At 35.1% G+C, this 13,901-nt stretch overlaps 1 protein-coding gene across 2 annotated transcripts in view; it reads right to left on the reverse strand.

Moving 5' to 3' along the window:
• XIRP2 (xin actin binding repeat containing 2) overlaps positions 1–13,901 on the reverse strand; it is a 73,740-nt gene that overhangs the window by 43,243 nt on the left and 16,596 nt on the right. Inside the window, exons 1-2 of one of the 2 annotated variants that reach the window (XM_045833007.1) lie at positions 6,082–6,238; positions 668–805 (exon numbers count right to left, since the gene is read on the reverse strand). In XM_045833007.1, coding sequence (XP_045688963.1) covers positions 668–805; positions 6,082–6,138 — 195 coding nt within the window. In that variant the 5' untranslated portion in view covers positions 6,139–6,238. Of the gene's footprint in view, positions 1–667; positions 806–6,081; positions 6,243–13,901 lie in introns of those variants that run through there. The other variant, XM_045832923.1, reaches the window with a different exon arrangement.

Here is a 13,901-nt window from a genome sequence, read left to right on the forward strand (position 1 = left end):
GTTTAAAAGGCAATCACCGTTTTAAAGTGACAAGCTCAGTCTAATGAGTTTTAGTACTTAGATTCTTACATGCAAAAATACTCATATATCCCATGATAATATTTAGTCATATATGATAATGGAAGAATAAAATGGAAAAGAAATATTTCATATAAGGTAACATTATATAGTTGTATATAACATCTACATTCCACTAGGCAGTCTTTGATGATTTTTAAAGAAAACAGAAAACTCATCATAATAGACGGCTGAATAGTGCTTCAGATTTTATCTGTGCCAACAACCAAGGGAGGGTTGACTAGGAGTACAGCCTAGAAGCAGAGGCTCCATATAAACACTGCATGCAACATTTCTATTTGCCTGTTGACTAACCTAGGCTTTTAAATTTCCATTTATGTTTGAAACATTAGATGCCGAGAGGAAATATATTCCAGCATGGCACCCCCAAAATGTGTCAAAATGCTCTAAGCAAGTAAATCCATACACTGACATGCTTTAAAAATGGTTTTCTAAAACACTTAAAATTTACCATTTTTGCTCAGGAGAAATTAAAATAAATGCACCAGTAAAGAGGTGGGGGGTGGTGGTAGCGGCAGTGCCCACATTGGCCCTGAAATGGGAACATTTCAATCATACATGACTTATCCATTAACTGCAGTAGTGTTACCTGCTCAGATCTGTTCTGGAGCTGGCGCTGGTACTGAGAAAAGGTATGACAGGAAGAAGCAACCTGGTCCTTTTCAAATTGTTTCTTCACTCTGGCCAAACCGCCGGGCACTGTGCACATGTCTGATTCCTCCATCATCTAGGACAATTTAAGAAAAAGGAAAAGTGACCTTTATATTTTCTCAGGATAAGATTCTCATGCTATTTTTTAATACTTGACAATTATCAATGGGTGATATATTGAAAAAGATATTAACACACAATTATTTCCTTAGACCCTTACAGAATCCTTTAATAAAAATAATCTCATGTTATTTTCTTATTTATCTGCCTTTTGATATTAAAATTAGAAGAATATTCAAAATATTGAGTTAATTCTCTTTTTCTCAGATTTTGATGTCTGGAGATTAGAAGTATTAAAATACATTTATCCACTAATACACAGACTGGTAGAAATTAGAATAATGGATTCAATTTTAACCCAATAAGGTCATCATTAAAATCCCAAATGTTATAGGCAACACATAGAATATTAAAAACATTTGATTTGCTCCAAAATGTATTTAAATCATCAAGGATAAACAAAAGAGCCTCAGAGTATCTTGTATGCAAAAATATTAATACCAGCAATAATAACAACTACTTAATAATAGTCCAGAGTGAATTGCTATGTACTTACACATATTTTGTCATCTGATGCTTCTCCATATTCTGTGAGATATGGACAATTATCATCTTGATTTTAAAATGAGGAAATTTAGATTTGGAACAGTAAGGCAACTTGCTAAGTGCTCACAGCTCGGGTGTGAGAGTTGGAGAAGGAATTTGAACTTGTATCTGTCTGCCTTAATCTTAGCTGTCTGTCAATCCTTGTAAGCCTTAAAGGACAGGCAGAAAAACTGCAGCTCTACTACTCCAGGCCTCAGCTCTTAGCGTTGGTGTGTGAGGTAGGTGGGGGGTGGGGTGGGGTTAAGATTATAAGGATTTTAGTCTATCACTGGCAGTTTACAGGTGAGGGAGTCTATTTCAATAGGCAATATTTGGAATGACTTGAAAAACACTGCAGAGTCTTGTCAGGTTTTATGGGAAGTGCTATAACTCAAGGGTTTTGGTTTTAAAAATTTAGCACACTTCTCAGCCCAGCAGGCACTCAGGCTCAGACAGGAAAGGCAACTCTCAAGCAAGCAGACCTCAGGCCAATCCTCCCTTCTCCAGGTCTTCTTAGAACTGGAAGGAGACTCAGCAACACTTCAAACCACAGAAGGTCTTCTGAGGTCTGGCCTCGTCCTGACATAACCTTGGAAACCTTGAGACATGAAAGTAAGTGGATGCCCAGGATGCTGGTGAGCTGAGGCTCCCCTACCACGGACTGTGGGCTTCCGTGGACCTGGAATCTTTACTCCCATGTGTAGTCTCTCTTTCAAAGAGATACTAAAAATAAAGCTACTATCTTGGGTTTCCTCATATTCCAAAATATTAGACATTAAATTATGGTAATACAAAAGATTATATAAATTCTAGCAAGTTTTCAAGTGGTTACTTCATTAAGTTCATAACCTTTCCCAGTGACATGGCCTGTGAAGTAGTTAAGAATAAGCACCCTGGCTCTATGGAAAGAAGGGATAATGTTGTACACTTATATGTCTGTCAGATTCTGCAACACACTCCATGTATGCGTTGTCGTCAATTACTGCTATTTGATACTTGTTAAAGTCAAGGGAAGGGATGGTATTCCTTTTGAGATTTAAGATAATGAAGGGGAAGGGTGAATTAAGGCTACAATTTTTGAAATCCCCCTTCCATTTAATTTACATAAGCAGCCTTCCTCAGTTGATCATATATAAAAAATACAGGGTGGGGCAAAAGCAGGTTTATAGTTGTGAGTATGGGAGACACAGAGTTGATTCTTATATTATTATTGATTGATTATTGTATTATTTACTAGTATTATAACTGTAAACCTACGTTTTCTCCACCTTGTGTATAAATATTAAATTATAGAAATTAAGGTAGTTATTGTTAAGAAGAACCTTACTTTTTCCAACAAGTATAAACAATGTCTAATCATGTGCAAATTAACCTGGTAAACCCCATTAATTATGCTAATAACTGGGCACTTTCCTATTCTGTGCCTTTTCTCAAAAATACCAGTTCCTATACTGAACAGGTTGCTTATCTACTGAATGGATTAAAAAACAGATATATTCATTTCTTTCTTTTAGCACTGTGCTTTGTAAACAGAGCAAATCACACAGCAGAAGTGCATACAGTTGGTTATTTTTCCTGGCAGCATCAACGCCGTCTCTAACACTCCTTGTACTGCTGCAGCACGACAGTCGCTGCTCACCCACCTCAGCGAGGTAAATCCTTGAAGCTGTAGGTTAGTGGTGGTGCTAAGGATTTCTTGTCCAGCTTCCATTGAAGGTCAATGAAGGTTTACACATGTATGGGATAGATGGCAAGAATTATCCAGGAGCAGTTGGTAGCCATTAACTGGCCCAGATGGAGATCACATCCATGATTTTGTCTTATTTAGCACCAAGTACTAAACATCCCAACTAATCCATGTTCTTGTAACTAACCACAAAACATAGATTGTTTTGTTTTGAACCTTTTCTTGTTTATCCTTATTCGAGGTATCCTATTTTTGGAGTCAGATTTAGAATTTAATGGGTATGCCAATAATAAACTTATCTTACTAAATGAATGCAAATACCTAACATAGAACTTAACCTGATATGAGTTAAATACCCTACATTGAAACATAGGTAAATGTATCACATAATCATCAAATTCCTCTACAAAGAACTGTCCTTGGGTTCCAGGGCATAATAGAAATAACATGGTTGGGGAGTTTGGACAGTGATTCTAATCCCAGTTCTGACACTTAAAATCTAGGACTAGAGTTCCTGGAATTCAGTTTTATTTCTCATAAACTGGGAATATCAATGTGTTTCTCTAAGATTTCTTGTGAGTGTTACAAAAGATAACGTAAATGAAATTGCACAGCACAGAATCTGGCATTTTAATTCGTTTCTTGACAAATGCTCCTTTCCCCTTCTCTTCCAGGGGGTTCCTGCAGTCTGCTGCCTTTTCGTGAGCACGACTTCCATTTAGGTTCAGCCCGATGCCATCTGGCTGAGTCTAGGACAACGAGAAGCTGATCATTGTCAGCCATCTCAGAGTGACTGAAATGCAATGGATAGAGTCTGGGGCTGAATCCGTGACTTCCAGATTTTGCATATAAAATATTTGGTTTAAGTTTTACCCTTTGCAACAATATGAATGGACCTGGAGAACATTATGCTAAGTGAAATAAACCAGTCAGAGAAAGATAAGTACCAAGTAATTTGTGGAATCTAATGAACAAACTTAACAAGGAAAACGGAGCGGGGGGGGGGGGGGGGATTGGGGGGGAGGGGCAGACTCCTAGAGAGCAGGATGACATCTGGGAGTGGGGGTGGGGGGTGGGGCTGTGAGATTAGAAGATGGAGGGGCTGACCAAAAAGGAAAAAGGACTCCTGGGTATGGACAACAGGGTGGTGATTGTGTAGGGAGGAGGATATTAGAGGACTAAACAGTAAAGGAAAAACACTTTAGATATTTTCCAAGGTTTCTCTGAGATAATATGGTTTCTTTTTTTTCCCCTCTTACAATATTTACTTGGGGCCAAAACAAATAATAAGATAGTAGGGCATTTGTTGGGCCCAAGATGCTTTCTTGTACAAGGGGAGGAGGTTGAATATAGTTAAAAGAGCACTGAAGTAAAGAGACTAGAAATTGAGCATGGCTTTGTCACAAATTACATGATCTCCATAAATCACTTTCCTATGTTTTTTTATTTGTAAATTGGCAGGAAATAGATGTATTGTTAAATTTCCTATATGTGAAAGAGCTTCAGAATAGAATTACATTAGCTAGTTGGGGTGGGGGAAGTTCGGGTAGAGGGATTGAGCAAAAAGTACAAAGGACTCACGGACATAGACAACAGCGTGGTGATTGGTGGGGGCAGGGGGTATAAGGAGACTAAATGGCAATGGACAAAAATACGATAAAGATTAAATTTTAAAAAGGTTTTGTGTCTTTGATAATTTAGTTTCTTCATGTGTCCAGTTTAAATATTCTTTTTTGCACATTTTAAATGCAAATCATGTCCTACACAAGTTTTTATGGTTTTATGGCATATTCTCCTAGTTCATGGAAGGATACCTTAATAAATAAAAGATGTTTTACTAAATATCCAGTCTTTAACTAGGTATTTTCAAAATCAACTTGTTTTCCCAAGAATCATTTCACCAGTTTAAAATACTAATTTGTACTAAAGTTCCTTGAAGAGCCAGCAGGGGGCACTATCTAAGAAGAATGGCAGGAGATGCTGGAGTGATACTATTTGTTTGGGAAGTGATCTTAGGGACTTGCCATTTCTTTACATTCATTCAAAATCTGTTCTGCATCTAAAGTGGATTTTAATGACTATGTAAAAACTTAAATGTCATCTAGAATTGCAACATTGTTAATGAGTTTGGCACAGTCAGCCTTGTTTCTAAATAATTTTTTTAAAATGGTAAGAGTAGCTATTTTAGAATTCCACCCATTTTAGCTATTCTTTCTCTTTTAATTAAATGAACAATTTTGCTAATTGGTGATCATAATTACAAAATAATATCTTTATATTTCTTTAAGCTATAAAGCTGCTACTAATAAAATGACTCGCCAAATCCCCTGGAGTGAAGACCACAGGACATGAAACAGAAATTCTCTTGAATATGATTTTATTATGTGTTGGCACTAAAAATTGGTGGTCTTACTGAATTCTTCTGTTTCCTATAATAATAATTGGTTTAGCAGAGTCCCTACACTGCTAATCTCCCTCATTTTTATGTTGATTAACCAACACCTAATGGATTTAGTACATATAAAGAAAAGAGAAAAGCAAAAGAAAATTATACTGGTAGTGAATTTAAATGAACTATTCATGAGACCAAGGAGGGAGGCATACAGGCCCACATTATTAAAATTTGAAATTAATCCCCAGACTTTCTGAGAATAGCTATAGGTTAAATGATAATGGTGGGAATAATAACACCTTTATACAGTACTCCATGGCTTTTTACAAATATATTATCTCTTTGACTCCTCACTAAGCCCATCTATGGTAGGTGGTTATTCCCATTTTTCAGTTAAGGAAACTGAAGTTCTGAGACAGGTTAAGAGAGTAACCCAAATTTACACAGTTAATCAGTAGCAGAGCTGAAGATTAAATTGAGATCTTCTAAATTTGAATCACACCATTTCTGTGCTTTTTCTTCTTTATCCCATTGTCCCAAAGTATTCTTATATTGCAATAAAAAGAGGGCATATAAACAGCAGACAACAAGCAGTTTGCCTAATACAAGACCACCAGGAGCAGCTTACATTGGCAGAGAAGCTGCGGCAGTCACCCCTGGAAACGGCTGCTTGGTACCTCTCCATCCGCTCCTTCAAAGATACCACCTCTTGGAGGTCTGACACACCCTCGGCCAAGGCAGCGCTGTCTTCTGCAAATCCACTCACAGGATTATTAGGGCCAATAATCACTGAAAAGAAATGTAGCAGGCTCAGCTATGTGTCAGGCTTTGCAAAGAAAATAGCATACCTTATGAACACTGAAGGCATTTAAAATACCTGGTCATAAAACAGACTGAGACATTTCACAATATTTTCAATGTTACACTGTCACCCTCTTTTCTTCAAGTGTCAAACAAAGCTACAAAATGCCAAGACAGGAGCATATACTTACACAAACATTAAAAGAAAATATTGTCCCCACTCCTACTCCTACAATTATTCTGATGAGAAATAGTTATTTATTAAGAGATAATAATGTTAATTATAAACATTCCTGAAGCACTATGTGTTGGATTTATGCCAAATGCTTTAAGAGCATTATATCATTTATTTCTCTAACAACCTCATAAGGTAGGTGCTATTATTTTCTAAAATTCATAAATAAGACAAGAGTGAGCCAAAGTTAAAAAAAACTTTCTTATGATCACACAATTAACAAGTGACAGATCTGATGGCTGAATTTAATCTTAGCAAATGTAAAAACTGTTCTGTTCCTCCCTCTCTACCCCCAACCCTCAAGAAGATAGATCTAGTTAAAATATGTGATTGCTAAGAATATTATAGACTATGTTTCTTTTTATTTATGAAGACATGTTATGTAAGAAATAACTAATAGTCCTATTGGAAAAAGCTTTTGAGAGAGTTTATTTGCCCATTGAAGCCACCTGCCTGACAAAAATAGGGGGTAGTGGGGCTTACATACTTGGAGAGAGAGCAAAGGACTGTTTGCTTGACCACAGACTAACAATTATTGGAAACAGAAAGGTCTTAGAGCTCATATAGTCTCACTTAGTCTCACCAGCTCCTTTCAGGCATGACGAAATATGTCGAAATATGTCGAAAAAGAACATGAGGACCCTCCATGTGATTCTCCATGGTTATTTAGTTAAATGTGCCAGAGCCAGTTTCAAAACTAGTTTTTTTTTTCTATTTAACCTAGTGTTTTTGCTACCACTCTGCTTGATAGTTTATTATTTACTCTTACAGAATATTGTAATTAGAAAACCATTTAAACAGGTCTTGTGGAACCAATCAGTGTATGAAATACATGCATATATTTATGTCTATTCATCCCTCATGCACGCGCCCTCTGCCTTTCACCTTAGGAAGGACAGTGGAGTACAGCTCCTCGTACTTCATCATTTGGGTTGGTTTGATTTAATCACTGTGATTCAAGAACTCCAGGTAACAGATAGCCAAGTTGCTTTCTCCCTTTGCTGCTCCTCTACCACCTCTTCCTGTCCCCACACAAAACCCTCTTATTTAGCTGTTTGCTTTTTCTATTAGTTTCTTTAAGATTTATGTACAGAACAACAGCAGAGAACAACTGTGACCCAGAAATAAAATTAAACATCGTTTCTGTTTTGACTCTTTGATTATTTGGTTTTCCGTAGGGACTTCTTATTTAAGTAAATATTTTCATATATATCAATTAAAATTGTAAATATATTTTATGTAACATGCTTTCAAAAAGATACAAACTACAAAGGAATAAGAAGTGTATTATCTGAACACTGTAATTGTACAACACTGATGTATTTACAATAAATACCAGTTATTTTTGAAGTTCACCCTCATCCAAAACCTCGTTTCCAAACAAAATGATACTCTTCCTATTGATTCGATAAAAAAGACTCCCACAGACCACTGAAAGTCTTTCACATGCTGGGGAAATATATCTTCACTTTTTCCCTGTGTATTCCCTATCTGCACAGATGAGTTTGGTTTTTATTTCTTTACTCTTCTTACTTTGTTGTGAATAATCTAATTGCTATAGAGATTGTATTGAACATGACTCCCTAACATTTTCCACCTTAAATATAAATTTTATTTTTTTATATTACTCATAAAATGATGTCATTATTTCACTAATCTTAACAGAAAGTCAGGAGTTTATATTTCCTAAAATTTATAGGTAGTCTATACTTTTCAACTATTCATCTTTTATCTTTTTTTTTATTTTACTGAGATATGCTGAGATTTATGGTCAGGAATTCAGTGACCTTAGTATTAAGATATTTGGATTCCATTGCTTTTGTGGCCTTCCATGCTGATCACAGTAAAGGCATAACATTTTAATCTCTCCCTCTCTTTCTTTTTCTATTTCTGCCTTTTTCTCTTTTTCTCATTAGTAACATTAGTAACTTTGCCTATTCAGGTAAGGTCATGGAGTGGAAAACTTTCCTTAAGCTAACAAGCCATGTCTATAATTGTTTTCTAACCTCCTAAGAGAATCTCTTATGGGTTTCTTCAACTGAAAATCAAGGTGATGCTTTCTGCCCAGCCTACTATAATACAGTGCACCTATCTGCTCTTATCTTGATGTTGATGGCACCTAATGTAATTTTTTAAGGCTGTTACAGCAACCCCAAGGGTTGTGCAGGGAAGAGATAGGAACATTGTTACCTGACCTTGTAATGCACTATTTCTGAAGACTTGAATGTAACTGAGATCAGAGGACAGTGTGAAATGAGTTCAGGGTATCTTCAAAGAGAAAGGATATGTAGAAGAATAAATAAAAATGATACTGTGATAAAATGCCTGGCAAAATAGGGAATGAAAGGAACTGTAAGTATGCAAATCAGATAGTGGAGGAACATGCTATAAAGCTAAAGTTGTCTCCAAAAAAGAGGAAGGAAAAATAAAATTTCAGATGATCATTTCTGTTAGAAAGCATCATAAATATGCATTTGATAAAATTGTACTAGAAATTACTTGTCTCTGAAGTTTAGAGGTAATTTATTGTCCAGATGAATGAGTGAAAACCCAAAGAAGTTCAGTGAATTCAGCCAGGACTTCGGGACCAATGGCATAGCAAGACCTAGAATCCACTGCACCCTAAATAGTAAATGTTTTCTTTTACTTGATAAAAAATAATTTATAATCCATAGAAAATATTAATTCTTTGTATAATAGAATAAGTCCTATTGTGGATAAAAGGGGGGTTCTATGAAAAGTAACTTTACAGAGTGATCTGATCATGAATTTTTAATTGAGCATGTCTTGGTGGGTAGTCATGCCCCAGGCATATAATTTTTTAATAAAAGATTTATGTTTGCCGTAAGCAAGCCTTGTCCATTGTTTCTGTGCACCTAAGTTAACATACCTTTGAAATAAATTGTAAACACTCTCAAGAAAGCACATAATCTTGTTAACTATCCTGTAATCCAATACCTGCCTTGCTTCTCCAAGCTCCACATAGTTTTTTTTGTGTTTCTTCCTTAATTTCAAATGCATACAAGAAGCTGCAAAACTTACTTTCTTGAGCATTTGAGATCTTCCTCCCTGACATATGTTGTTAGTTTGGCTCAAATAAACTCATAAAAATTCTCTACAGGTTTGGACATTTTTTTATGTCAATATTATAAAGCAGAAAAAAAACATGTAGGGAACTACTTTGAAAGAAAATAAAGCACTAAAAATGCCAAGCTGTTTTGAAAACTGTTAGATACCAAGGTCAAGAATGTCTTTTATGAGAATTCTGAAGTTCTTTGAAAAAAGATATGTATAATTTTTTGAAATACAAAAATTTATATACTACAGATAAATCCAAGTCATGTCCATTTTGTATTTCTTAAACTATGAGGGATTGTGTAACCAGACATCTATTTCCTTCACCTCCACCATGTTCTTTTTCTTGTGTAGTTTTTAAAAACAAAATAACTGAAGCAATCAATCAATCAATAAAATTTGCCCAGGTTAAACAATTCCTTAGGCCTTCTAAAATTTTACTTTCCATGAAGAGTTTATGTTTAAAGCATTATTAATAAGGAAAGTAATACGATATAAGGCAGAATGCTCTTCTTGAAAATTATTCACACACCTGTTGTCACTCACAGAAGGGCCTGCATAGTCACTCTTCTGAGTATGCTTGGAGGTATTAAAATAATAGCTTTAAGAAGTCGGATATAGAAAACAATGAGGAATACTCGGTGTAATTAATACACTCTGGAATTTTCTCCTAATTTTACATTTACTATTATCAGTGAAAGAATTCTTAGACATATGCAGAGACTAATATCAAGAGATTCAAAAAGGTCATTGCTACATTTGTTATGAACCTTTCTCTAACCAGCTGTTCAGGAAATTTCAAATATGGAATTCAGTGGTTTATAAAAATGATGTTCTTATAATATTAAGAAAAGACAAATCTATCCTAGTTTCCCATTGAACAAGTAATTGTCTAATATCTGAAATAACAAGTTATAAACATGATCCTAAGATCTTTACAGAGTAACAATTTGGAAGTGAAGGTCAATGGCCTGACACATAGAGCTAGGATCAGTGTGTTGTTCAAAAACACTGTAAAAATCAGACAACTGTTTATTCATAAGCTGTCTAATGTGGCAAAGTCCACAAGGCCCAGTGTTTTGTCATGATCTTACTTCTAAAGTGAAATTCCATCTCAACATATTTTCTAAAAGTAAATACTTATCCTTACTCCACAGTATGGAATGCACATTCCCAAGCTGGAGCTGTGGTAACATTTTGTGGAACAATGACTGTGTCACAAAACAATGGGTCCTGTTGGATGACAGGTCAATATTAAATAGCAGTGCTTTGAAATTGGCTTTCAGGAATTATTTAAGGTTTTGTGAGCCATCTTATTTCTTTTCCCTTTTGCCTACTCAATACAAATAATATGAAAGTTTATAGAATAAAGTATAAAACATTTGACCTCTTCATTTCATGAAAAGACCATATGTTCATGGGTTATGAAGCTGATATTAGCTGTGTCTGATTTAGGGCAGAGATCTGGCTGAGGTGGAATTAGGAAAAAAGAAACTTGCCAGAGATTAGAAAAGAATGAAGATTACTAAAGTTTTTCAGAAGAATTAAATACACATAGAATAACACATGCTGCAGAAAAGAAAATCCTAACCTATTAATAATAATGTGAAAAAAGAAAGAACATAAAAATAATGTGAGAGAAAGAACAGAGAGAAAAATCAAAACCACAAGATACCATTATTTCAGTAGGAGGGTGGTGGGGGGAATGAGCAAAACAAACACGATATAACAGGAGAAAAACTTGCTGAAAATACATTTGGGCATAGATTAAGGATATTTACATAATCCAGAAATAAAATTAATTTTAAATACCAAAATACCAGCAAATCTTGGTGAACTTTCATAGTCAAGGAAAAAGAAAAGAAAAATTCTATATTATGTAGACACATGAATTTCTGTGATAAAGAAACAACATTCAAACATCCATGTATTGTCTTTATAACACTGAAATCAAAAAGGAATTAGAAAATTGGTTACCGGTTACTGCAATTTTAGTTTTGTGAACTAGCGTCCACATGAACCCAAGTCAACACTCATGTGAGAAGGCAACAAAAGTCAAACAGAGTCTGGGTAGTAAAAGTTATCCAGAAAGAAAACCAAGGGTCTCACAGTAAAATACCTAAAGGAGAAGGCAGAAGTAAAATTAAATGCAATAGTCCTGAAAAGAAACACAGGTCAAACTTTACACTGAAAGACAAAGACAAGTAAGGCCAACTATAGGCCACTTATAACAGACAAACCTAAATAACCACACAATTTAAAGAGAAAATACTGTGAAAAATTACCAGGCAACTATAAGTCAATAAAATTATTATGGCTATATTTCTTTCATGCAAAATAGTATTAAAGGCAAATAGGGCTCTTTTATGGAAAGAAGACCATCCCACTATGAAGCTGCAGCACTATAGGCCTCTGCATGTTAACTAGCCCAGTAGAGACACAAAGACCATTAGTAACAAGAAAAGGAGATGTTTACAGGAACGTGGTTGCTGTGGGTGATATTAACATATCTCCCTCCATCTTTGTCCAAGAAAATTTTGAAGGTAAGTGATTTGAATTGTGTGATCAATAGGTTTATTTTCTTTATTGTCACTAAATAAATACTATCTACAATAAATATTAAACATGCCCACTATGCTACAGAGCTTTCAGTCTAGTTGGTAAGAGAGATAGGCAGTTATAACCCAAGAATTAACGGGTTTCTTCCAGGTGAGCTGGGAGCCCACAGGAGGGATATAATTCTCCTGGGTGTGCCAATGGGCAGGTGGCTGGGAAGACACCCCGAGAAGTGAAACATCTGCACTGAAACATGAAGGAGCCAGACCTGTGAATATGGGAAAGAAAGACCCAGAAACGGGATGAGACAGCAGCATGACCAACAAATCATGTTGGGAACATTGGTTAACGTTTCTGAAGAAAACATTAAGAGTTCCCCCCATACTGTATATTGCCATAGAGTATTAGATAGATTAAAGACTTAAATGTATTTTTAAGTGATAAAAAATCTGTAGAGAAATTAAGTAATTCATCAGATGATTTCAGTTGGATTTTCTAAGCATTAAAAATTTAAAGTAAAGAAATCTTTTAAACAAAATTTATAAGATGAAATGAAAGCTGCAGAGGGACAATTATGATAAATAGGCTAAAGTTTTATTTTTAGTAAAGAACATTGGTCAGAAAATGCTAACACTGTTGAAAATGGATAAATGACTCAAAACAATAATTCACAGTAAAAATAATAGTAAATATGTATAAAGTGCTTTCTGTTTGTCAGATATTATCTATTTAATGCCTCTAAACCACCCTATAAGTTAGAGATGATTTTTATTTCTTATCTCCATTTTACAGATAAGGAAACAGAAAAACAGAAAGGTTATAAAACTTGCTCAAGGTCAGTGGCTGGTGAGCCTCAGTGCTAGAAGCGGAAGCCAGGCTGTCTGGTTTCAGGTTCTGCAACTTTACAATAATTCTAAGCTACTTCTCAAGTGTCCAAAACACCAAAACAAACCCAAACAATCACCTTTCTCAGTAAACAGATGAAGGAAAATTCAGACAATAAAGGGATGCCTTTTTCTGTTGTGAAACTGAAGTATAATTGCATAAACAATAAAATATATATAAAACAATCCCAGATAGGTAAGCTAGTGTATATTTATGACTGAAAAGAAATGCTAAGGTTTAATACTCATTTGAACTCTCAAGCAGAAAAACAAGAATTTAATATTTTTTTCTTTGAAATTTTCTATCAAGAAGCCATTATTTAATTAGAACTAAGCGCAGGGCAGAGAGTGAGCAGTCTGTCAAACAGAAGCCCACAAAGTGGACACAAATACAGACTCCAGCTTTGAGAAGGTAAGCACACTTTCCGGGACATACCAGTAGCCTCATTATTTTATTCTGGATGTGTTATAAAGAAGTCAACTGCTTCCTGCTCAGAAAATTGATTTAGAACTAAATTGGGAGAGTGATGAACTAAATTTTATCAAATCTAAATATATGACCTATAACCCAGCTTGGATTTGTATACAGGATATCATTCCAATGGACATATCTTAGACTCAGAGCCATAAGCATGAATAAATCTTCTACAGTTCTTAATATTTTCATATCCCTTGGCTAATAATAAAATTCATCTCTTTTAAACATTAGAAATGCTGCTGCCAAATCATATTTGTAATCAACTTGAGTTTTATATATTTTAACCCTCATCTGAAAATGATAAAACCTAGAAGAAATAGTTGGAGAATGAAATGAAAGAGCAAGTGTGGAGTGTAATCTTGCACTGATTTACAGTTCTTAAAAAAACATGGAGAAGAAGGGCGAGGGGTGAAGTGAAT

Source organism: Phyllostomus hastatus, unplaced genomic scaffold, assembly GCF_019186645.2.
Source record: "Phyllostomus hastatus isolate PE091 unplaced genomic scaffold, TTU_PhHast_1.1 phas_contig_1, whole genome shotgun sequence".
NCBI classification, from domain to species: Eukaryota; Metazoa; Chordata; class Mammalia; order Chiroptera; family Phyllostomidae; genus Phyllostomus; species Phyllostomus hastatus.